This window comes from Erpetoichthys calabaricus, chromosome 1 (genome assembly GCF_900747795.2).
Source record: "Erpetoichthys calabaricus chromosome 1, fErpCal1.3, whole genome shotgun sequence".
In the NCBI taxonomy this organism is placed as follows: Eukaryota; Metazoa; Chordata; class Cladistia; order Polypteriformes; family Polypteridae; genus Erpetoichthys; species Erpetoichthys calabaricus.
The window spans coordinates 131,506,734-131,534,535 of record NC_041394.2 but is presented as its reverse complement, the minus strand read 5'-3'; the positions used below and the strand labels follow the sequence as shown (position 1 = coordinate 131,534,535).

At 37.5% G+C, this 27,802-nt stretch overlaps 1 protein-coding gene across 1 annotated transcript in view; it reads right to left on the bottom strand.

Moving 5' to 3' along the window:
* The window catches only part of dock5 (dedicator of cytokinesis 5), a 268,797-nt gene that overhangs the window by 161,925 nt on the left and 79,070 nt on the right, over positions 1-27,802 (bottom strand). Inside the window, exon 3 of the mRNA XM_028806298.2 lies at positions 6,767-6,807. Coding sequence (XP_028662131.1) covers positions 6,767-6,807 — 41 coding nt within the window. The remainder of the gene's footprint in view (positions 1-6,766; positions 6,808-27,802) is intronic.

Genomic DNA, 27,802 nt, shown 5'->3' with positions numbered 1-27,802 from the left:
CATTGATGAAGAAACTGCCACTTTTAGCAAATGTTTTACTTATTTGTTAAATTCAGTAGGATTTTGTCAGATTGTCAAAGGTCCAACTCATAACCACACATTAGATGTAAAAGGAATTGTCTGTAGACCTCTGAGACAGGATTGTCTCGAGGCACAAATCTAGGTAAGGTTACAGAAAAATGTCTGCTGCTTTGAAGGTCCCAATGAGCACAGTGGCCTCCATCATCCGGAAGTGGAAGAAGTTCAATACCACCAGGACTCTTCCTGGAGCTGGCCGGCCATCTAAACTGAGCAATCGGGGGAGAAGGGCCTTAGTCAGGGAGGTGACCAAGAACCCGATGGTCACTCTGTCAGAGCTCCAGAGGTCCTCTGTGGAAAGAGGAGAACCTTCCAGAAGGACAACCATCTCTGCAGCAATCCACCAATCAAGCCTGTATGGTAGAGTGGCCAGACGGAAGCCATTCCTTAGTAAAAGGCACATGGCAGCCCGCCTGGAGTTTGCCAAAAGGCACCTGAAGGACTCTCAGACCATGAGAAAGAAAACTCTCTGGTCTGATGAGACAAAGATTGAACTCTTTGGTGTGAATGCCAGGCGTCACGTTTGGAGGAAACCTGGCACCATCCCTACAGTGAAGCATGGTGGTGGCAGCATCATGCTGTGGGGATGTTTTTCAGCGGCAGGGACTGGGAGATTAGTCAGGATAAAGGGGAAGATGACTGCAGCAATGTACAGAGACATCCTGGATGAAAACCTGCTCCAGAGCGCTCTTGACCTCAGACTGGGGCGACGGTTCATCTTTCAGCAGGACAACAACCCTAAGCACACAGCCAAGATATCAAAGGAGTGGCTTCAGGACAACTCTGTGAATGTCCTTGAGTGGCCCAGCCAGAGCCCAGACTTGAATCCAATTGAACATCTCTGGAGAGATCTTAAAATGGCTGTGCACCAACGCTTCCCATCCAACCTGATGGAGCTTGAGAGGTGCTGCAAAGAGGAATGGGCGAAACTGGCCAAGGATAGGCGTGCCAAGCTTGTGGCATCATATTCAAAAAGACTTGAGGCTGTAATTGCTGCCAAAGGTGCATCGACAAAGTATTGAGCAAAGGCTGTGAATACTTGTGTACATGTGATTTCTCAGTTTTTTTATTTTTAATAAATTTGCAAAAACCTCAAGTAAACTTTTTTCACGTTGTCATTATGGGATGTTGTGTGTAGAATTCTGAGGAAAAAATGAATTTAATCCATTTTGGAATAAGGCTGTAACATAACAAAAGGTGGAAAAAGTGATGCGCTGTGAATACTTTCCGGATGCACTGTAGATACAAATAAGCTCTCTTTAAAGCTTGATCAGACTACTATTCTAAAATAACAGATAACAGTAGTAATCCTCGTGAACTGTTTAGAACAGTGGCTAATTTAACAAATAAGAATTCAGAAACACAGTACAAAATACCAACAGACATTAGCAGAACTTCTTTTATGAGAAAATTAAAAATATAAGATCCCAGATCTTAGCATCACAATGCAAAACGCATGCTAGCTTGGCAAACACCGTTTCACCTTGCATTCATCACTTTAGAAATTTTACTCCACTAATAGAGCAGGAAGTCTTAACTTAAATGTCTAAAATGAAACCTATTTCTTGTTCCCTAGATCCAGTGACAACAAAACTATTAAAAAAAAACACAATGGATGTTCTTGATGCACCTATTCTTAGCTTTATCGATAGTTCATTATTGCATGGCACAGTACCTGATGTACTAAAAGTGTCAGTCATCAAACCATTACTTATAAAGTCAGACCTAGACCTACATATACTTATTAATTATAGACCCATATCAAATTTACCCTTTCTCTCTAAAATACCTGAAAGTGTAGTCACCAGTTGGTCTCACCTTACAAATCACAATTTAATTGAGACATTCCAGTCTGGCTTCAGACCGGTCATAATACAGAAATGGCACTAACCCGTGTTGTAAATGACATTCTCATGATATCTTCTGATGAAGGAAATTCCACTGTAATTATGTTGTTAGACTTAAACACAGTGTTTGATACCATTGAGCATTCTATTTTACTGCACAGGCTAGAAAATGATGTTGGGCTTACAGACACTGTTCTTGAATGGTTTAGTTCTTATTTATCAAATCGATTCCAGTACATACAGAAATGTGCTGACAGTACTCCGTCATTATACACAGAAGTGAGATATGGTGTTCCGCAGGGCTCAGTACTTGGATCTTTACTGTTTTCAATGTATATGCTTCCACAGGGATCTATCATTAAAAAACATATTGTTAATTTTTACACAGATGACTCCCAGTTATACCTTTCTTTTAGATCAAATGACGTTTCCCCGATGTTGTCCTTAATTAGTGAATTAAAGAAGTGGACGGATGAGAACTACTTGTCTTTGAACACAGACAAAATAGAAATGTTAATTATTGGAGGGAATGATGCTGATCGCAACAATAATATGTCATTGTTTAACTCAGTTAGAATCACCATTAGCTTTACTGAATCAGCCTGCAATCTAGGCGTTATCTTTGACTCTAGCGTGTAATTTAAAGTGTCCATTATAAAACTGTCCAAAACATGTTTTTCTCCATCTTAAAAATGTTGGGAAATGTAGGTGTTTTTCTAAATATGTGGCCTAATGAGAAATTAATTCATGCATTTACAGTATTTCTAGTAGGATTGCCTACTGCAGTGTGTTGTTCACTGGATGTTCAATGTGTTCTTTGCACAGCTTTCAGTTAATTCAATACGCTGTTGCAAGAATTATTACAAGAACAAGAAAATACAAACACGTAACTCCAGTTCTTAAATCCTTACACTGGCTCCCAGTTAAGTTTAGGGCAGATTTCAAAATCCTCCTTTTAACATATAAAGCCTTAAATGACCAAGGTCCAGCTTATTTATCTGAACTTATCATAACTTACAAACATGAGTGCACAATAAGATCTCAAGATGCCGCTCTGTTTATGATTTCAAGCATTAATAAAATAACAATGGGAGGTCATGCTTTTAGGTACAGGGCCCCTAAACTGTGGAATAGTTTGCCTGCTACTATAAGAGATGCCCCTTCAGTCTCAGCTTTCAAATCCCAGCTGAAGACTCACTACTTCAGTTTAGCATACTCTAACTAGAGCTGCTGATTAACTGTACATACTGCATCTCTGTTGTTAGTTATTACCACTAAAACATTAGTAATATGACATTTATAATGCGCTACTAACATCAACTCTCTTTGTCTTCTTGGTACCTGTACCACTGACAAGTTATTTTCCTGCCTATAGAAAAGTCATCTCAGATAAGGGAGCACTGGAATTGTGGGATATAAGAGTCCTTTCATCAGATTGGCCAGCCTAACACTGACTCAGCTGTGGAATGGCCAGCAGATTGGAGGCAGCATTGTTGGGTGAGGTTTCCAGGACTACTCTGAATCCTCATATGTGATATAATCCATTCTAGTATTTTTCTTTGTACTTATACTATTACTGTTGTACTATTATATTGTATTCCTGAGGTGGCAATGATAGAATGAGATCTTCACAGATCTAGATAGCCATTTTGTTTTGTGTATTGTTTTTACCCCATTTTTGGACACCAATTACATGCCCGTCCCACCTGGAAAGGGGTATCTCCCTGAATTTTCTTCCCCAAGATTTCTTGCATTTTTTATCCAAACAAGGGAGTTTTTTGGGAGTTTCTTCTTGTCTTCTTAGGGAATCAAGGCTGGGGGGCTGTCAAAACACAGGGCCTGTTAAAGCCCACTATGGTACTTCTTGTGTGATTTTGGGCTATATAAAAAAAAATTGCTGTTGTTGTTGTTATTATCACCTGCCAAAATATAGCAACTCATGTTTAAATATTACATATATAACCACCAACTGCTCACAAAAATAGATTATCCTAGAACTTCAATACATTAGATGTCACACATGCCAATTTAGAACTGTATGGCTATCAGTTGTGAAAAAATGGCCCAAAATAACAGAAACTACATATTCTCCGTATGGAGTCTAGAGCAGATGTGCTAACCACTGTGTCACCAGGTTTTTGCTGGACAGCACAAACCTGGAAAGGCATTTATATGTTTTACACATCAAAAGGAACAGATCATTTGGTAGTGTTTCAAAAGTATATTTAATTTTTAAAAAGGTTTATAGGGTTGTTATTGTCACATGTACCGAGTACAGTGAAAGTCCCACTTGCTACTCAATGTGCAACACATCGCCACTCTCTAGCACTGGCAAAAGCTCAAATGAAAGCTTGAATACAAAAAAAAAAAATTGCAGTGCACATTTTTTCCTTCTCAGGTTTATAGAGAGATTAACCATAGACAGTAAGAGCTTCAACTTGGCAGAAGAAGAGACAAAGGTTTGTTTAATTGTCTCTGTTTTTTTTTCAATTCAAATGTATGATGATTCAGTGAGCAAAGTTATAATAAACCATAACCTCCACAGGAAATGCAGGTATGTGTCAGACAGTGACACATGAGTATATAAAGAAATATCACTTCTGACATCACAGACCTCATAACTCCTTAAATTAACATTAAATACGAATAAAATTAGTTTCTTATAACATAACATAAGACAACATAACATATCAAACATGTTTACTGGTAACAAGAGAGAGGAATACAAATTTACAGATTTCCGGATAATAAAATAATTAAATTTTCATATGCATTCCTTACACTCTGAACCCATTTACAGATAATACCCTAAAGAGTAATTAAAGAACCCTGGGATTTTGGTTGTGAAAGATTATAGAGCGGTTAGAATGTGTATGGTTATGCCCTCTAGATTGATTCTTGGTTAAAATCACGACATGCAAATCCCTTCACAAACAATACTGATTATTTTAGTGGGGGAGTACTTTTTCGTGGGTTTTGCTCCATACTTGAAGTTCACATACAATAAACCTGACCTCGGACTTTCCATTACAAGGAATTGTTATAACATATAGAGAGGGTATTGGGAGCATGTGCACCCACCACACGACGACCCGAGTACAGTAGGGGACACCTCAGCACCACACTGAAACAGTGTGAGGTTTTTTTTTTTTTTTTACTGTCGCTGGAGTACCAATCCTGCTACCAATCCCAAGTTTTCCCATTAAGTTTGAGGACCTGTGTGTAATCATGCAAAATTGTGACCCATACTCAGACCCTGTAACCATTTCTTTAACATGGACACACAGCTGCATTGTAGCATGCTGTGAATGAATAGAAAAGAAGAGGGCAGAGGGCTGTCACCAAAAACATTTATATTTTATAAAGTCAAACCAAACAGCAATAGGCGATGACATATCTTGTGATAACAGTTGTGAGTTGTAAATAGAGTGCCACCATTACCAGAAGTCAGCCTACTGTTTGAGGTTTTACCTAAAGATGGTGACTTATCTGTATAAATGTTAGATTGTCATAAATCTGTCATACGATCTGCTGGTCCTTTTTGGTGTTACTTCTTTGAGCCTCCCAGATACTTGAGAAACACAACAACCTTCCAGCAACTACTGTCCTCTGCTTTATTCTTAAGAGTCAGATCAGTAATGGAAGTATATGTTACAATATGTCTCAAAATAGAAAAATACCTACACTCTACTGCAAGACTCAAGGAGCTTCTTTGCACAGTAGCACTAGCAATGTTGGCAATTTCGTGAAGGGTTAGAAAAAATATAAAAAATAAGTGACCTTCTGACTGCAGTTAACTAAGTGTCACTGCATACGGTGTAATGGTTAATCTTTGTAATGATGGTTAAATTATACGAGCAAAGCAGCTGGAAACTTTTATTAGTGGTTTTGAAAGTGTGTTCCATACATCCATAAGCATGGCATTCTCCATACCAGACAAAATGTCATTTTAAATTGCTACACATGCCAGTTTGTTATATAAGTATTTATTTATAACTGCCAGGCTGCCTGACATCTGGACTACACAACGAACTCAAGTTCATGAAGAATGGATCTAAAACTACCGCAGTGGACCAAACAATCTAATTTTTGTGAATGGTAACTATAATGCTTCATTAAATGTACTGTATGGGGGCACACAGTAAAGAATCACAACAATCCAACACAATTTCATAACTGTACGTTAACATTTTCATAAGAATGCCATTGTCTTACTCTGTTTGCTGACAATGTTATTTTTACTATTTTTGCCTTAACAAAATATGTAATTTGGTCAGGGGGTGTCCAAACGTTTGCATGTAACTGTTAACAGTATATAAATGCAGTATATATGTTGCATGCAAGGTATACCTTTGTTAGTGTCTGTGTGTGTTATGAAATAAATTTCACACCTTAATATTCATGCAGTCATGCAGGGGACACCGTTGCTCTCACTTCATTTACAACTGGGGTGGCATATGTTACAGTATGTTGTTGGCCTATTCCAGATTGCTAATGTTGAACCAACTTCTACTGGGTCAGGTAATAGGCCTGTAGTGCCTTAAGAGGCCTGAAGGTAGTCTACTCTAACAGAAGAGTCAAGGAAAGGGATTAGAACATAGCTGTAGTGAGGATTGTTGCATTCTTTCATTCTCTTTTTATAGCTACTTGGAGCAGACAAGTGGAAAAAGATGAAAACAGTAAGAAGGAAAAAAATATAAAAATAAATAAAACAAACAACTACCAGCTGGCAAAAAAATTAAAATGCCCCAAAGGGAATATAGCCAGAAGGAACAGTTGCCAGGAAAAACTCCAACACATAAAAGAAGACTGCAGCAGTCAAAGAAGTAAAAAACTCTTACCAGCTGAGCTTTGTTTTGCAGCAAGTAACCTCGGTACCAACCTGCAACATAATAAACAAAAAGTCTGAATAAGTGCAAATCGCCATCATTCAGAAATTTCATAAGAAATGCAATGATTTATTTCATGAAGTACATACTAAAGTCAAAGTCAAAGTGAAATTTATTGTCATCTAAACAAGAATATCTGAAAAAATATGTGATTCAAATGAAATATTTAAAGTCTAAATATTCTCGACTGCAATAGAAATCTGTAATTTTTCTCCCTCTAATATAGTGGTCCACAGAGGGCTAGTTCCCTAGTAAAGAATTCGAAATAACATCCTATTTGTAATAGAGTAAAACGGTACCATACAGTACATGCTTATGTTTAAAATTTGTAATTTTCACCCTTCTGGGAGTGGCTCTTACAGGGCTAGGGCCACCCATAAAGAATCAAATATCAGAAATATCACAATGTATGGTCCAAAAATGGCATCAAAATGAAGATTTCCTTGGGTCTGTAGAACTAAAAGTAAGGGGGAACCTAAAAAAGCTCGACATCTTGTATAACTACACATTAAGATGAGTTGAACAGTATATCATATGTGAGGGTTTCTTGTACTGGTGAGTCGGGGGGCAAGAGACAAAAAAGGGGAAATGATTTCACAGCATTTAGTAGTAATTCTTGTGAACAGAAAACATGCTGTTAAATTAAATGAGGGGCATTCTTACTTGTATAGGATTGGAAATCAATGAAAAGTGGGATTTAATTGATTACAGACAAAAAATAGGAAAGTTGCATAACTCTCACCAATGTCAGAGTATTAAACATAAGTACAGTGAACCCTCGTTTATCACGGTTAATCCGTTCCAGACTCTACCGCGATAAATTAATTTTCACGAAGTAGGATTCTTTATTTATAAATCGAATATTTTCGCAGTTAGAGTATAGAAAACCTGTTTACGACCTTCTAAATACATTTTTTAACATTATTAGAGCCCTCTAGACATGAAATAACACCCTTTAGTCACCATTACACTCGTATTACCCAATATATTAGACAAAATAAGAGAAAATAAGACATATTAGATGTTACAAATATATTATTATTATTGTACTGTACATTTAATTACACACACACACAGTTCTTACACACAACCACTAACCTATGAAGGCACGAGCTCAGTAGGAGAGTCTTCAGGTTGTAAGCTGGAGCGCTGATTGCACCCTCAGAGGACATAGACGCCCTGGGAAAACCCCTGAAACAGCTGACAGTCTACCTTCACATTGCTCCTTACCCTTCTTACTTGCGCTATAACGCGCGATAAACCTCTCACGCGGTACTCCGCTTACTTAAAAGTATTGTGCAGCACCTCTCAGCTTTGGAATTGGTTGTTTTGTTTCTCTCTCTCTCTCAGACATTCTCTGCTCCTGGCGGAACTGTCATTTCTGACTTGTCATGGAGCACGTTTAAACTTTTGAAAAGAGACAAATGTTTGTTTGCAGTGCTTTAAATAAAGTTCTTTTTTTTCTACAACCTCCTGTGTCTCTGTGCAAATCTGTGACCCAAGCGTGATAAGGTGGTGCAGTATCTTCAGCAGGTGCGTCGTTGTCTTCTTCCACTGAAAGAGTACTAGGCGTAGGTGTCAGGGTGTGTGGCTGAAGAACATCTTGATAGGCAGTTGCTGGCGCTGTCTTTTCATATGCGTGAGGAGGCTTTTGTAGGGTATTGCCATCTTTGATCATATCCAAGAGTTTCACCTTCTCTTGGATGGTAAGCATCTTCCTCCGGCGCTTAGTTTCATTGTCAGAAGGCTTAGAAAAAGCAGCACGTTTAGGAGCCATCGTGGGTCTTAGATAAAAGTTCTCAGAAAGCGCATGCGTAGTGACGTAAGCGTGTATGAGAAAAAATTGCGATAGAGTGAAGCCGCGAAAGTTGAAGCGTGATATAGCGAGGGATCACTGTAAAGGGTGTGGGATATAGCAAAATGTCTTTAAGACCAAAGAGTTATAGAATACAAATAACACAATCTAGTAAATTCGATGTTGAGCATTCACGATAGTGGCAAAATACGCAACGCAATATTTTATATTAAACTTAACATTCATCATCCTAATTAATACATTTATTGAAACTGAGAGTTGTGGGAAATGTTTGACCCAAAGCAGAAATCCACCTAGGATGGGGAGCCTAATCATCAGAGATCACAGTTGCTGTTAACACTACATTCACACATTTGGAGAAAATTTACAGTCAGCAATTAATCTGACATTAACGTATATTTCTTTAGGGTGATGGAGAAGAATTATAGTTATAATGATGAAGTGTTTGTTCTTTTCATACTTCTTCATGCAGTTTTTTCTACATTTAACTTTGATCAAACCAGGAATATTCATGATGTGAAAAATAAAATGAAGGTTTCATTAAAAAGTTACAGTAGGTCAGTAATTGTAACAAAGAACTTTTTTTATGACAAAGGGCAGTGAGCACCACGCAATAGGATCTCTTTCAGCCAAATGGCTACAATTACATCAATTTTCATCCTCCCCCACTGTGTTTTAGGCTCATGGTCCTAAATGACTACTTTTTAGTTAACATGCCTCTAGTTGAATCAAACGGAGCCTCAACTTAGACCTTTCTTTATAACATAATACTGGCTACCGCCTTACTGTAATTCTCCTGCTAAACCTGTGAAAATAAGTAGAAATGGTTAAATAAAGAATTGAGTTGTTTTTTTTTCCAGAATAATTATGAACAACACCCTGTAGCAGATCCTGTACAAGTGGTATGTTAAGTCAGATTTGAATGTAACACTTTGATCTGTATTCTTGTACTGTTACAATGTTTTTGAGGGCATACAGCAAACACAGTAAACACTGAATCATGTTTTCTTTAACTTATTACAACATACTGTACATACAGAATTGACGTTTACAGGCTACACATTTACATGTCTCATGGAATGAACAGAGAGTTTTAATCTCTGCATAGATAAGTACAGGTGGAAAGAAATAATATTGTGAACTTAGTACATGTTTTGACCCCCTTAGTGAGCCTTGAAGTTTAAACTGACCAAGGAATCCCCATCATTCCTGCCTTGAGTTATACCCTGGACTGAAATGTGGCCTGTTAAGCTGAACTGGCAGTTCACCGTTTCTGCTTTCCTATCCGCTTCTGTTTTAACTTTCAGCACTTCTATCTACATTATATGTAAGTTCTCCAGATTCAGTAAGAGTAGAATTTTATAAATGAATGCATTTTATCTCTTTGAAATGTGAACTGTGTTTTTGATTTGACAGTGTTTTATATATTAAATTGTGACCTTTACAGAGGGACTGTGCAAAAAAATCTAATAAAAATTAAATACACAACACTTACTTTAATAAACCATGTTGAGTAACACTCACTGTTCACGGCGCCAGAGAGTGGAGGCATACTACATGTTGTAGCACATGAAAGTAAAAATGTCACTGTGTTCTGTACATGTGGCAGTATAGACTCTCTACGAACATATAATATTGTGTGCCTGACTGATGAGTTATAACACTTTTTATTTAAACATATATTTTGAAACTTTATAGAAGTTGTTTTTATACTGAGTTCTAAAATCATTTCAGCACTGAATGACACCTTGTAGTCTCTTGATTCATTATCTCAGCAGCTTCTAAACTTCAGTCCTGGGTATCACAAGTACTGTAGGTTTTTGTTCCAATCAGTTTCAGTGACTCAGTTTTCCTGTAATTGATCTTCTTGTATAAGTAGCTGGACTTTTCTTATTATTTTATTCAGCATTTACAAAAAGGCAGTAGTGTGAAATTTAAATTCATAACAAATGCAGAAATATTTTATGCCATAGTTTTAATTTTGTAACTGTTGTTTATCATTTTTCTTTTAATTCACTTTTTTCCTGTGGAGTTTGCTTCTTTAATTGTAGTCTAATAATGATAATTAATGACAAACAGAGTACATACCAATGTAAATGACTGAAAATACTGACTATGCTGCAGCTACTTCAGTTTCAGATCCACTAGCTTGATCTTTAGGAAATAAAAGCTTACCCAGTACACCTGGAAAAGCAGAATAAATATCATTATGATAACAAAGAGGTTAGGAGCACGCACTGATACAGCGCATTGCTGCACCCACCACATGGCAAATCAACTCAGGATCCCAGATTAGGACCAGCCATGCAACGGGTGACACCTCAGCACCACACTAGTTCAGATGGAATGGAACAGACTGAGGTTTTTTTATGTTGGCTGGAGTGCCAATTCTGCCACCAACCCCCAAGTTTTCCCTGCAGGTTGGAGGGCCAACTTGCAGGGCTGGATGCAGATTAACGTCATACCCAGGATGGGGCAATTACATGTTAAGGGCCTTGCTCAAGGGCCCAATGAAGTAGAGTCACTTTTGGCTCTACTTTACAAGATTCGAACCGGCAACCTTCCAATTGCCAGTGCAGATCCCTAGCTTCTGAGCCACCCAGTTTTGAAATTTCAGCTATCAAGTTTTTCTGTTATTCTGCATCATCTGCCTTTCGTTCCTTGTTCATTGACTTTATTAGGAAACTATTAAGGTAGCTAACTCTGTAGAAAAAGGCGATTTAACAAGAAAACAATAAGAGAGTTAAGAATTGAAAATGATGTCAAAATACAAATATTTCTAAATTTCTTAAAACCAATGTAAATTTAGAAATCAGAATAAAAGAAAGAAAGAAAGAAAGAAAGAAAGAAAGAAAGAAAGAAAGAAAGAAAGAAAGAAAGAAAGAAAGAAAGAAAGAAAGAAAGAAAGAAAGAGAAAGGACTGCAAATTAAACATTGTGAGGAAAAATGATTCAATGACTATGAAACTCGTTTGGAAAAAAAAATCTGCAGTGACAAGGGTCCACTAGGAATAAGATTGAAAAATATTTTATTATCTGAATAGATTTTCCGTTTCATGGTCAGACAAAGCCCCAATGCTTTTTTGCAGCGTCCCAATAATACATAGCAAGCAAAACAAGACACAACAGCAATCAGTTGCCACACTAATACTAAGCTGCTCTTCAAGGAACTAGAAAAAAAATTAAGTTTAGCTTGTTTTACAGTGTTTGAGTGCAAACTAGAATGAAAACTTGTATTACAACTGCATTAGTTGTTTTTTTGTTTATTAAGTAATTACAATGTGAGGAATTGGATTATTTTGTGTCAATCAATCAAGTATCACCTTTGACAGTGTTGCATGCAAACACATCTTACTAATGACAATACAGTCTGTTCATTATAACATAACTATCTTCTCCTTGAAAGTAAATGTGAATACCTAATTAACATGGATGGACTGAACAGATAAGTGCAATATAATGACAGACAAGAGATGTCAAAATTTGCCAAAGACATTAATGTAACAAAGATTGTGTCTGTTACTTGAATAGAATCTGTGTAAGATAGGCTGTAGTGTGGCTCTTTATTACGGCTGAAACTGAGCTTTTGTGGTTTGCTTCTACATTGTAGTTTCTGCACATTTTTTAATGTCAAGGCTGAGCATAAATAAGGGAACAATGCAGCTTGGGTGGGTGGGCAGAATGAAAACATGCAGTAATCGCCTTCTAGCTAATCAGTGCGGCCACAGCACTGCTAAGAAGTGGCAGTTTGATCACAGAAGCGAGTAATGGAAGGAAGAAATCATGTCTGAAAATAACTTGCTTTTTGTATTGACTGCAGAAGCCAGTGTGTTGCACTGATAGCACACTACATTTGTGAGCTTTGGAGTGTTACAACACCATGGTAAAGATAATAATCATTCTCTTTTCATTTAAAAATATGTTCTCTTGAACTAAATAAAATAAATATATACTACACAAGTCACAAAATTGGAGGCATCTGTTACAAAACGTACACCCCACTGATACCAATATTAGCTAGGAAATTAGTTTTTCTTATTCTTTTTTTAAATTTGCTGTTTTCTGTTAGAATATGCACAATGCACATATCCACTCATGTTATACTTCATATTTGTTCTTGTTTATTTTACAAATGACTAATTACAGACACTGTTAAACTATTCTAAAAAAATAAAAAATATATGCAAATATTGCACCTTTAAAAAGGTAGATGACAAGAATTCAAATAAGAGATAAAGGCAAGGTAAAAATTAAGGAATAAATGAAAAACACATTTCTGTTGAATGCCACTACCGACTGATGATAGACACCAAAGAAGATAAGTCTCATTCAAAGGTGTAAATGATTACGACTTTCATTATTTTTTTTTGCCTTACCTTTCCTGAAGCAGGGATGGATTTCTTTTCTTTCTCTATAGTTCATAGAGAAGAATTATTATGTTCTTGTGAGTGCGCAATGTTTGCAGCTTTTACTTATTTGATTAGGTATTGTTTCAAAATAAGTAAACATACCATACTACTACCAGTCTGTTTAATCCTGAGCAGCAGTGTGGGGGAACTGGAGCCTAACCCAACAAAATCCCTAGACAGGGCGTCAGTCCATCGCAGAGTGAATGCACACACCACGGCCAATTTAGTGTTGCCAGTCCACTTAACCTCCTGACTGTTGGATGAAACATATGCAGACACGGGGAAAACATTCAAACTCCATGCAGGAAGGACCCAAAATGTGAACCCTGGTCTCATTACTGCAAGGAAACAGCTCTACCACAGCACCACCTTACAGCCCGTAAATAAGAAATCACATTCTGAAATCCACTTCATCTAGCACATGACTGTGGGGATCAACAGGTGCAATGGGCACCAGTTCTGGACAGGTTGCCAGTCCACACACACCCAGAGCCAAACTCACACAGGGCCAAATCACCAATTCACCAAATAGAACATATTTAGGGTTGTACACAAAGGAAACCCCATGCAGTCAAGGTGTGAACATGCAAACTCCAGCAGGTATGGAATTTGAGCACAGGACTGGAGTCATTAACACTAGAATTACCAGAGCCTACGAAAAAACTTGTAAATCTGGCACACCTTAAATCCCTTCTCACCTCTCCGTCAGCCTCTTTTGTCTTATAAATGTGCTGATAAGCCCAAGCAGCCTGCTATACCATCGGGCAAGAAGTTCTCCCAGATCCAGCCTTGATTGATTATCTGGGAGTGAGCTACCCAGAATTGTAAGGAGAAATAATTTGATGTGTGTTTTGTTTCTACAACAATCTATGTAAACACATTGTTAAAATAGAAACGTTTTGCATGTTTTAGTAATAAATGACAAAATGTAGACATAAACTATATAATGTGTGAAGGCTGATGGCCAAATATCAAATACACACTTTAACAATAGGTGCAAGTACAATATGACAGCTTCCGTGGTGCAGTGGTTAGAACTGACAATTTATAATCCAGAGATCATCTCCCCCGCATATTTACTGTTTTGAGTAGTGAGCTACTCTTATTGTTAATATTTAAATTTATAGCATTTGTAAAAGTTACCGGGTTTTTTTTTTTCCACTTTTTTTCTCTCAGTCACGATCACGATACATACTACTGGCTCCCCAGTGATCTGACGCTGTTACTTTTTATCTGAAACTGGGAATAACTGTAGATGTGAGTGGTGTTATGAGACAATGGAACTGGAAATTCTCTGATCTGAAAGGATAAAAGCTATATATGATATTTAGAATAACTCATTTTATGACCTGTATAGTACATTTCGGAAAACATTGTAGCACTGATGCAACATTATTCATATTCAATCACATACCTTCTTGTGCTTATAATCAGTGACCGCATTTTTTTTTTTTTTTTGATCTTGCCCATGCAGTCGCCACATTTTGGTGCATGGTGTTGTTTCTTTTGTACTCCAGGATATGCAGAGGAAAGAATAGTACATAGAGGTCAGTTCCACGCTATATACCATCATCAAATTCAAATGTTAACAGTTCCCACACACTCAAGGACCATCCTTCCTATGTTTACGACATGTGTACCTGTTGTAATGTACACACTTCTCTCTGTGCTATAGTTACTATTACACTGAAGGGGCTGGGGGAGCGGTGGTCTTGGAACAGAAGCTTGTCAATGTTGCATCCTCTTTTGCTTTATCCATTGCCTTTTCTTGTAAGAAGCGACGACGAAGTTCATCTGCAAGGTGAGCCATAAACACTCTTCTTTTCTCAGTGGCCCCAATGCATGCCTTGTACAGTACATGTGCGTTGATTGCCACCAAGTCAAGCGTGTTATAGCGTAAGCAACCAGCCACCTGCGTGCTCCTGCCGCACTGAATAAGCTCATGCCTTCTGGTGCACAATGTCAACGCAGCACCGGAAAAAAAAGACAAATATATGTGATATTTTGAAGAAATCATTTTATGACCTGAATAGTACCAATCAGAAAACATTGTCGCACTAATGCAATATTATTTGAAAGTGAACAGTCCCTAGCCTCAGAGAGATATTAAAAAAATAAAATTTTCCACCACAATATCAAGGAAGAAGTCAGGTTCAAATATATTTAGATTGCATGGATGTTCTTTTAGCTGTTAGTCCTATAGTACTTGTACAGGCAATATTGTATTAGTCAGACAATAATGGTATGATTGCCTCACAAATATAATTGCTATGAAAGAAGAAAATACAAAAATCCTGGTGCTTCTCTTGTTAACAGCTTTTATTAACAGGCCACTAAAATTGCAATACAATACTAGGATAGCAAACAGCTATGCCAGCATATTTGTTAGATATACGTAAACCTTGGAAAACATATATGTGGATGACACTCAACTCATTCTCTCCTTTCCACCAGATGACCAGCAGGTCTCAACCCGCATCTCAAACTGCCTTGCTGATATCTCCTCTTGGATGACTTCCCACCACCTCAAGTTGAATCCCAGCAAGACTGAACTCTTGTACATCAAAGGCAACTCATCTCCGAATCTTGACCTTGCAATCTCTTTTGACAACTCGGTTATCGTCCCCTCAAAAACGGCAAGAAGTCTTGGTGTCACTCTAGATGAAGAATTGTCTTTTTCTCCACACATCAGCAACATCTCCAGGTCCTGCAGATATCTTCTTTACAACATCAGGAGAATCCGCCCCTTTCTCACTACAGAGGCTACTCAGCTTCTCGTCCAGACCTTGGTCATCTCTAAGCTGGACTACTGCAACTCTCTGATGTCTGGACTTTCACTAAAGGCAACACGACCACTTCAATTGATCCAGAATGCAGCTGCAAGACTCATTTTTAATATTCCCAAATTCTCACACACTACACCTCTGCTGCGGAACCTGCACTGGCTCCCTGTGGCTGCCCGCATCAGGTTCAAAACCCTAACACTTGCCTTTAAGGCCAAAACTGGAACTGCACCACCTTACATATCAGCACTGGTTAAGCAGCGTGTCACTTCTCGCTCTCTCAGAACATCAAGCACTGCTCGTCTCAAACCACCCTTACTTAAAAGAAGAGGACGACATGCATCAAGACTCTTTGCAGTGTTGGCTCCTCAGTGATGGAACAAACTTCCTCTTGCTGTACGAACAGCGGAGACCCTCACTGTCTTCAAACGTCATCTGAAGACACACTTCTTTAAACAGCACTTGGGGGACTAAAGTCCCCATACTTTTTTTTTTCTACCCTTTTCTCAAAAAAAAAAAAAAAAAAAAAAATTTTTTACTAACAACTTACTATTTTCTTCTAGCATGGTTTTGTGTACAACTTGGTCAGCGGTAACTTGTTTAATGACAGTAGATTTAATCCTAGCCTTAAAGACTGAAGAACAGTCGTGGACTACTAAGCACTGTTGTAAGTCGCTCTGGATAAGAGCGTCTGCTAAATGTTGTAAATGTAAATGTAAATATCGATAATTGTGGTATTTCTTTTCTCTTTAGCTTCAGGAATGTTTTAATTAACTTAATTAATTAAATTAAATTAATTAACTTAATTATTTTTTAATTAACTCCACCAGTCTCCATCCCTCTCTCAGACCTATGCTAGATGTGACTTCCAACAATCTCTCTATTGGCTTCCCAGGACTTTAAACTTCTATTCATTCCAAACCCACTGAATCACACAATCACCATTTCTAAAGCTCTTTCCATCTTAAAATAGCAAATACTCTCTCCCTTTTCCACAGTTGCACATACTAACCCACGTCCATAAAAAAATAAATAAATAACTCAAAGTTGACGTTAGTTGACTTTCACCACACCAAAGAGCCTCTTTGTCCATTCACTGTTCACTGATGTAGAGGTGGTGCACTCCTACAAGTACTGTACTTGGGGTTCCACATCAATGATAGGTTGGACTGGTCTCAGAACACACAAACACTGAGGAACTATAAAAGAAAGGGCAGAGCAGGCTCCTTTTTCTTAGGAGGCTGCGTTCCATTAATGTGGGATGTGACATCCTTGACATCCATCACTTCAAGAGAGGCCCAGCGACTCAACAAGCTAATTAAAAGGACAGACTCGGTTATAGGACACACTCTGAACCCCCTGGAGGAAGCAGCAAAGGAGAGAGTTAAAACAAAACTGAGTTTCACCTTGAACAGTACTACATGTCCTCTCTCTGACATTCTAATACAAATTATTCAGCAGCAATGTAATATTCGATCATTTTCCTTAATAAATAAATGACCAAGTATAATATTTTTGTCTCATTTGTTTAACTGGTTTCTCTTTATCTACTTTTAGGACTTGAGTGAAAATCTGATGATGTTTTAGGTCATATTTATGCAGAAATATAGAAAATTCTAAAGGGTTCACAAACTTTCAAGCACAACTGTATCTATACTCGGCAATCATTTTTTCATTCATGCAACCTAGCGAGTCCACAATTTAAAAGATGAGTAGTTTTTTGTTTATGTGTATGATATAGAATATATTTTCCTTAGTGTTAATGGATAAAACAAATACTGTCAGGATTAAAGAAAGATTGTTAAATTTTGTGTTATTTTTTACTTCCCTTTTTTATCAATCTCATCACAGTATGATTCATTTTAGATTGCTGGTTGTTATGTCACTATGTGCTGCTTGGAATCAGTGATGAACAAATGCTGTGGAGATCGCTTTGCTGTGACTTCAACAAAATCATAGAAATATTCAGGAACTTAAGTCATACTCTGCAAAATGCACTGAAGTCAGTGGGAAATGGAGAGCTGAATTAGTTTTGAATGGATTATAATGGTGTGATGGTCTTTTAAGAGCCCCTAAGAGCTAGGAAAGCACCTGCCAATGATTTTAGACTGATTATTGTGGCCAAACATGTGATCTGTGCTATGAGGCAGCAGTGCGAGCCACTGAAACCCACCATGCTTCAAACAATAAAAAATCCAGATGGGACATACGCCACAGACAAAATACAACAGATTGGCCACAAACTACCAATAACTAAAGAACATACAGATCATTGTGCTCAGTGAGTTCTAGTTCTGGAATACAAACTGGCCATACCAGAAACCAGATTGTCTCTTTTAATTATTTGAAGTAGAGTCTCCACGCATATCTGGAAAGTCTTTTTTGTTTCCCATATATCTGTGCAAATGATTCTCAGTTTTTCTTCCATCAGAAGAAAGAAACAGCTCATAAACAGTAATACATCTTTCGTTATTATTATTATTTCACTGGGTTTTCTGATCAGGGAAGTGGGAGGAGGAGGGCTCCTTTAAAGCTTGTTTTGACCAGTAGCTGAGGCACACGGATGCAAAATTAACGATGCGGTGCTGCTCTGCCAGCATACAGGGATCAGTATTATATATCTGTGGGCAGCACTCATAATATTCTCATTATGGTTAGCTAATGTACCCCTTTTTTTAAAATGGATTTTTTTTAAAGTGATTGTGATATCAGCAGATTGGCAACAATGATAAAGTAGACATATGTAAAAGTTCTGTGCATGGCTGCTACAGCTCTGTGTTTTCACACTGGCCTTGCATAGAATCATGGGTCGCTGGGAAAAAATGTCTAAGCCAGTCGCACTGCAACTTTCCAAGAGAACATATCTGTGAACAAAGTTACTGGCGAACACAGCATTTCTGCTGTGAAAAAATGCTTCGCTGAGTTTTGCTGCTCAATATTACTAGGCCCAGTGTCTTTGTTCAAGGGCAGGTGACAATTTAAGATTCAATGGCATGTTAAATGGCATCTGATCTTTGTTAAAGTAAAGGCCTCACTAAAGAAAAAAAATATTTCTAGGCAAAATAAATTAGATAAAAATTGATGCTTTGTCACATATCTGTTTTGTAGCTATAAGGTTTGTTTGGCTCCTTGAATCAGAGTATAAATCCAGTATTTTGCCAGTGCTTGCCTTACTATTCCTTGAAATGATCCTTAAATTATCCATGGCTGCTCTACTCTTTTCTTTTTAATATCAATCAGCTTAGTTTAGACTGAAGCAACTGTCACACTGGCATCAATTTGTCATGTAAGAAATGCTAGAAAATTGTCTAAACAATTTTGTGTAATATTTCATAAAAACATTCATTTTTATTTTGGTTGTTGATTTATTTTAACATTATGTTTTGTGTTTTTATTTTGTTGTTGTTTTCCCTTTGCACTGCCATTTTGTGCATTATCAAAACAAGCAAAATCAGACAAAGTTTAGTTGAAAAATATGCATGATGACATTGTAAAATGAAATAAAGTAACCTTCCTCTTTACCTCAGTCCTTCTTATTAATACTTCCATTGTAAATAGTAGCTACAGAAGCCCAAACTGACAAGTTACCAAGCTAGAAGGTCCACAGTACCCCACAGGCACTTCTCGGTTGAGCAGTGATCACCAACTGATACCTTGCTCTAAATAATCTTGACACAGTGCTGCCACTTACGAATATTAATCCCAGTTGCCCCATGAATCCTCAACGGCCCCAATAAGATTAAATTTAAAAAAAGGGCATTCCAGATTGAATCTATGATTTCCAAAAAGTTACTAAAATGGATTTTGCAGCAAGGAAGAATAACCTCTAATATTGCTTTACGACTTTTGTTGGTTATTATGTTGCATGGAAATGACGTCATCGCATTGCTAAAAGATGCTTGTACTGTCCCCTTAAAAAAGAGCCAAGGGAAAGGAAATGCAAAACAAAACAAAGTCTTCTGATGTGTACTGGTCAAGTCAGAAAATAAGAATACTAGCTTCTTAATCCACAATGCTAACCAAACTCGAAATCAGAGAAAAATGTTGTGCTCAATTTTATTACCAGGACAACTCTACAAAACTTTCATTCAGCAAACTCTTTTTAATGGTATTCAGAAACTTGGACAATACTGAAAGCATTGTGTATTTTCAAATGCCATCACTTTCAGGATATAATATTAGCTTGACTACCCACTGCTATCATGTCTTCCCAATGCACCTAATCCAAGACAAAAATCATGTCACAGCATTAATGAAAATAATAATAAATCAAATTTATTTATTCACAGGTAATCATAAAAAGATCTAAATAAACCATAACTGAAAAAACCATAATACAGGGAGTAGAGAATGTATTGTACACAGATAATAAAATGTGAACATTTAGAAAGACTTTGTAAGTACTGTGCAAGCATCCATAATCATGACAATTGGCAATTAAATCATTTACATTAATTAAGGCACATAAAGAAGGGCAGCAGACAAAAGTAAGAAATGTGGCATGAATTACTGATCAATTTATCAATTTTCCATACTGTATGTACCCACTTTTTGCTGATTAACATCAAAGAGCAGATGTACATAAAATACAGGTCAAAATAATGTATGTAATGAATTAAGAAAATGAGGAGGGATATGGCCTTATCGTCCAAAAACTAACCACTGCAGTACAAAGGGTGCTAAACTTTGCCTGAAACCTGAGCAAGGTTGGATTCCAGGGCAGCAGACCTGACAGTTTTTCCAAACTGCCAGATCTCACACTGTCTGGCTAAATAGTTTGCACTTGTCAGGGATAGCAATTCATCTTTGAAACCTGCAATAAGGTGAAGGAGGTTAAAGGAGAACCTTTCGAAAATATGAAAGTACCTGTTTACCATGTCAGTAATGCTGAATGCAGCTTTTACAACTTGGCGGACACTACTATTGTATTTAAAGATTCCCTCAGGGAGGAGAGCAGTGTAGAAGGTAGCTTTTCATTTACATTATAGAATATATATAATCACCATAGCAAGCATTATAAAAGTAGCACATTATTGCAATAAAATCATTCAGTAAATTCAGAAAGTATACAGATCCCTTCACTTTTTGCACACCTCATTGTGTTGTAGATTTAACTGTAAGGTGATAAATTTGCCATTATTGTTGAACAGTCAATAACCCATAATGTCAAAGTGAAAACATGTCTAATCTCTAATCTCTAATTTATAAAATTTATTCTGACCCTTTGCCGTAGCACTCCAAATTGTGGTCAGGTATATCGTGTTTGTTTTAATTTTCACTAAGATTTGTCCACAACTCAACCTGAAACAAGTAGAAGAATGAATGAACTGGACATCTTGTAAAGATCCCACTATTCACACTGCTTGTCAGGATTAAAACCAATCCATGAAGACCTTGATTGTAGACCTCCAAAATAAAATTGTGGTGAGGAATAAATCAAGGTAAGGGTATAAAACCATTTCTAAGGCCTTAAGTGTTTCCAAGAAGCATAGTGGCCTGAATAATTGTGAAATGGAAGAAATTTGAAACCACCAGGACTGTTCTGAGAGTTGGCCGTCTAGCCAAACTGAGTAACTGGACAAAAAGGACTTCAGGCAAAGAGCTGACCAAAAACCGAATGGTCTTTGTAAAAGAATTTCAGAAGTCCTCTACTGAGATAGGATAACCTGTCAGAAGGGCAACCATCTCACTTTATAAAAGAATTTCAGAAGTCCTCTACTGAGATAGGATAACCTGTCAGAAGGGCAACCATCTCAGTAGCACTCCATCAATCAGGTGTTTATAATTGAGTGGCTAGATGGAAGCCATTCTTGCCAAATGACATTTAAAGGACTCTGAGAGCATGAGGAAAAAGAATCTCTGGTCTGACGAGACAAAAATTCAACTCTTTGGGTAGAACTCCGAGCACTATGTGTGGCCAAGACCAGGTATTGCTCATCACTTGCCTAATACCATCCCTACAATGAAGCATGGCCAGGACAAAGAGAATTGAGGGAATAATGAATGCAGCCAAATACAGAGAAGTGTTTGAAGAAAACCTGCTTGAAAGCATACACACAACCTCAGACTGGGTTGACGGCTTACCTTCCAGCACAACAATGACCTGAAGCATGCAGCCTAGACAATGCTGGAGTGGCTTCCAGACAAGTCTATGACTGCCCTTCAGTGACTTTGCCAAAGCCCAGAATTAAACCCCATTGAACATTTGTGGAGAGACCTGAAGATGGTAGTTTACAGACACTTCCCATCCAATCTAACAGAGCTTGAGAGGATCTGCCAGGAAAAATGGGATAAACTGCCCAAAACCAGGTGTGTGCAGCTTGGAGAGACTTACCCTAGAAGGTAAATTACTTACCTGTAATTGCTGCCAAAGGGGCTTTTACAAAGTACTGAATTAAGGGCCAGAATATTTACATGAAAGAGATTTCAGTTTTAGATTTTTAATAAATTTGAAAACCTTTCTGATAACATGTTTTCACTTTACCATTATAGGTTGCAGATTGCGTTAAGAGTATAGATTAATGAGAAAAAATTACAAAGAGATCAATTTATAATAAAGCAATAACACAATAAAGTGTGCAGACCATGAAGGGACCGAATACTTTCTGAATCCATTGTATATAGTCCCATCAAACTCTTCAAGGTATAAACTTTCTGCTTTGCATTGTATCCCATCTACCCATGTGACTATGTGAGGACCTACATATTGAGCTGGGAGCGCTGGATCACACAATAGGACTGAAGGCACAGTCCAGTTCAATCACAAATATGACTTTAAGGTGTAGGAGCCAATAGAAAAGGAAAAATAAATGAGCATTTGATATTTTCTTTTTGTTTTTATATTTTATTAAAACAAATAACATTCCATAAAAATAAATCAAGTTTTACAAAAATAGGTTTGAAACAAATCAACACCCACCCCTGAGAAAGAGAGCTAGGTCAGCAGAGTAAAACTTTAAGCTAATAAAAATAAGTAAATAGATAAATTAATAAATGAATAAAAATAGATGGAGTTAAAGAGGGGAGAGAACCTGCTTCCTCAATTTAAATATAGATAATTTGTTAACAATGTTTCTTTTAGTTAAGTACAGTTGATATTAATTCTAAAACTTTGGAAAAATCAAATCACAATAACAATTACAGTCAAATGACAAAGACTTTATATTTTATTTCTGACATTGGCTACTTTTTCTGAGTACTGTGCACAATTTATTTAGAGAGGTTTAGTTTTTTTGTCTTTTTGAAACTCAGACTTGAATTGACACTGTTACCTGCCGGAATTTATATTTTTCAAGTGACACTGAAGAATAACTACTACTTGTGTTAACCAGATAGTATGGTATTTAAGACAGACTACTAACCAAAAGTACAACATGGTGGAGGTTGTTCTTTTTTTAAATTCCTCACTCTCGCACAACTGGTGGAGATAAAATGACAAAACATTCTCATAATTTCATTGAGGGTCACATAGGTCAGAGACTCTCCTAGCAGCACTGGACACAAGGCAATTGTTGCTTCACTGGACACCAGTCCATCACAAGGGAACGTGAATATACCAGCTGGCTAAAAAGGAATTGTTTCATGATATATTACCAGTGGTGAAAGAAAAGAAAACATCCTCAATTGTTTCTTGCAGTAAGCAGTGCTGTTTATATATATGGTTGATGATTGAAATTTTCACATATTTCTTAGTCTTTTCCACTAAGTAAAGAATAAATGTGGAACTGCTAATTTCTATCTTGTGAAACTCATAAAATAATCTTAGAATTTTGTCCATTTTGATTTTGTTTTTGTGTAGATTGGTACCAAGAAGCTAAAAATGGGTGTGCTAAGCAGGGCTATAATAGGTTGTGTCAGGACATTCATTGTTCAGCATAAACACTCTTTATGCCACCTGCTTTTGTCTCGTAAGCTGAGTAAACAGTTGCCTTTTCACTATTGCTCTCCAAGCGTCTCTATGGCATTTGTGAAGTGGAGTTTGTATAAATAATACTAGTGGCAGTACATCTGGATGGCATGGCTCACATTTACAATTAGATGGTTAAAAGTTGATTTCTAAGCACTGCACTATGATGACAGCCATGATGCATGTTAACAATACAACTGCTATTTGTTGCCTCAATTATTACAGATCTGTCTCTTTGATATCTGTCATAATGAGAGTATTTGAAAAACTCCTAACCCTTATTTGGACCTGAACTAGTTCATAAATAGAATATATTGATCAACAGAGGATGCAGCATCTCTGAGAGAATGAGAGAATCATGTATCTTATGATATTCTTCAACTAGAATCACCCGGCAGACAAGTCCAGACTGTTTATACAGAATACAGCTCAGCTTTCCACACAGTTATGGCTGTTACGTTGTATATATAGTACATATACAATGATCAGCCACAAAATTAAAACCACTGACAGGTAAGGGGTATAACATTGATGATCGTGTTACAGTGGCACCTGCCAAGGGGTGGGATATATTAGATAGCAAGTGAACAGTCAGTTCTTTAGAGTGATGTGTAGGAAACAGGAAAAATGGGCAAACGTAAGGATCTGAGAGACTTTAACAAATTTTGATGGCTTGATGATGGTTTCACGGCATCTCCAAAATGGCAGGTCTTGCGGGGTGTTCCTGTTATGGAGTGGTTAGTACCATACAAAACTTGGTCCAACAACCAATGAACCAGCAACATGGTAATGGGGATCCAAAGCTCACTGATGCACATGGGGAACAAAGGCTAACCTGTCTGGCCTGATCCCACATTACAACAATAATAACAACATTTATTTCTATAGCAAATTTTCATACAAATAATGTAGCTCAAAGTGCTTTACATGATGAAGAAAGAGAAAAAAAGACAAAATAAGAATTAAAATAGGAGAACACTAATTAACATAGAATAAAAGTAAGGTCCGATGGCCAGGGAGGACAGAAAAAACAAAAAAAACTCCAGATGGCTGGAGAAAAAATAAAATCTGCAGGGGTTCCTAGGCCACGACACCACCCATCCCCCTCTAGGCATTCTACCTAACATCAATGACATCAATCAGTCCTCATTGTATTCAGGGTTCTCATGGAAGGACTTAATGATGACAGTCACATGGACTTCTGGTCTTTAATCCATCAATGTGGGGACATCATGGTGCTTTAGAGTTACTATAACACAAATTGCTGAAAGGTGTCAGAGCATATAGTGCATCGCAACTTGCTGCGTATAGGCAGACCGGTCCGAGTGCCCAGGTGGACCCCTGTCACACCTCTAAAAGTCTCCACAACGGGCATGTGAGAATTAGAACTGGGTCATGCATCAATGGAAAAAGGTGGCCTAGTCTCAGGAATCATGTTTTCTTTTAGATCATGTGGATAGCTATCATTTCGTGTGTGTCATTTATCTGGATAAGAGATGGCAGATGGAAGAAGGCAAGTAGTCAGAGACAGTGTGATGCTCTGGATATTGTTCTGCTAAGAAACCTTGGGCCTTATCGACCATGTGGATGTTACTTTGACACGTACCACCAGCCTAAAGATTGTTGCAGACCACGTACACCCTTTCATGATAAATTAACTTTCAGATCCTTACTGAAAGGCAACAGTGCTATCACTGGACAACTGTATACATACATACATACATACATACATACATACATACATATATACATACATACATACATACATACATACAGACAGACAGGCAGATAGATAGATAGATAGATAGATATACTATGTATATTATATATATATATATATATATATATATATATATATATATATATATATATATATATATATATATATATATATATATATATATATATATATATATACACAGGGTATATATATATATATATAAAGAGAGAGAGAAAAAGAGTGATAGTCTGCAATGTCAAAGCTTAAAATGGTACTTGATAGCCATCTGATCACAGCATGCATATAACTTATTAAAAACAGAGTATGATCCTTCAGCCATTTATTTTGAGAGACAGAGTGAGACACAGAAGAAGAGAGGTAGGGAAATTTTTAAAAAGCACTATTTTGGCACCTAATTATTTTCACAATACAGTGGAACCTCGGTTCACGACCATAATTTGTTCCAAACCTCTGGTCGTAAACCGAATTGGTCGTGAACCGAAGCAATTTCTCCCATAGGATTGTATGTAAATACAATTAATCCGTTCCAGACCGTACGAACTGTATGTAAATATATTTTTTTAAATATTTTTAAGCACAAATATAGTTAATTACACCATAGAATGCACAGTGTAATAGTAAACTAATGTAAAAACATTGGATAACACTGACAAACACCCAGGCTCCCTGCTCAGCTGCACATACAGGCTCGCTCTCAGCTGCACGCGCTCTCTCTTTCTAGCACGTGAGCCTGCCTGCTCTCTCTATCTCTCTCATCAGCACACGAGCCTGCCTGCTCTCTCTCTCTCTCTCATCAGCACACGAGCCTGCCTGCTCTCTCTCTCTCTCTCATCAGCACATGAGCCTGCCTGCTCTCTCTCTCTCTCTCTCTCATCAGCACACGAGCCTGCCTGCTCTCTCTCTCTCTCTCTCTCTCTCTCTCTCATCAGCACAGGAGCCTGCCTGCTCTTTCTCTCTCTCTCATCAGCACACAAGCCTGCCTGCTCTCTCTCTCTCTCTCTCATCAGCACACGAGTCTGCCTGCTCTCTCTCTCTCTCTCTCTCTCTCTCTCTCTTACATTGCAGCAGTTCAGCAGTTCACGTCTGACCGAGAACAATGCAACACGTGCGGAAATCATCAGCGCGCACAAACCGAAAGGGAAACTGGCTTGTTCGTATACCGAGTGTGTGGTCGTGAACCGAGGCAAAAGTTTGGCGAACTTTTTGGTCGTAAACCGAGTTGTACGTGTACTGAGGCGTTCGTGAACTGAGGTTCCACTGTATATAATAATTGATAATTCTATTTTGTGCCATGGAAATCAGTGAACAGCAGCCTTGAAAGTTGTCCAAAGCTCTTATTACACCATGGACATTCAGAAGAGGTGATACTGTTTACCATTTCAGCAAAGTCCTCACCATTGTATGATTCACTATCATTAAAACTGGAATGTACTGTATAATGCAGTTTCTGGCCATTTGTAAGGAACTGTCATTAACATGTTAAAGCACTTTCTTCTTCACGCATTTCATGTTCTGAGAGCCCATATCCTGCATTCCCTGTTGCTGCAACAAGTATGTTAATAGACGCCGTACATTGGAGAATATTGAACTCTTGGATGACGACATGTGTGCAACTAGTGGTGGACAAGTGATCTCTGAGATAATGGTAATGAGGTTAAAGAGGACACATTTAGCCAGTGTAGAGGAATTATGTAACGTAGACACGGGGGTTGAAAATCTTTGGCACCAGATGCAGTTTCTCTCGCTCTCTACAAGTGATGCACAGTCAAATGACCTGGATTTAATTAACAAATTTAGGCGTTGAGCTGTTTAAAAAATTTAATCATAGAAATGTTTAATGTGCTAATTGTACGGGTTAACAGCAATTAATCAGCAACCCTAATACATTTATGTTTAGTTTATTCCTATTTATAGGTATAGTAAATAGCTTTAGCAAAGGATGAGATCTTGTGTTGCTCACAAGTTCAAAAATAAACCCTATCCACTAACATCCTGAGTTAAAGAAACAGTAATATTACAAATTAAACTTTCAGATGATGGTATAACACAGCTCATACCTACTTACTTTGTAAGCAGATGCATTGGAGTTTTATGGAGAACTGTATCATCTGCATAAAGTATGATTGTATGGCTATACAGAAATGTTCACACTAATACTCATCTAAACATATGCACTGATATTTAAGTAAACGTGCAGAAGTTCAGATTAGATTCTGACACACAGATGAAGCAATTTTTTTTCTACATGGGAAAAAAAAGACATCTCACTATTACAGTAACCAAAAACTTTACAAATCTTATTCATGTCCTACTGCACTAATAACTCTGTTGATC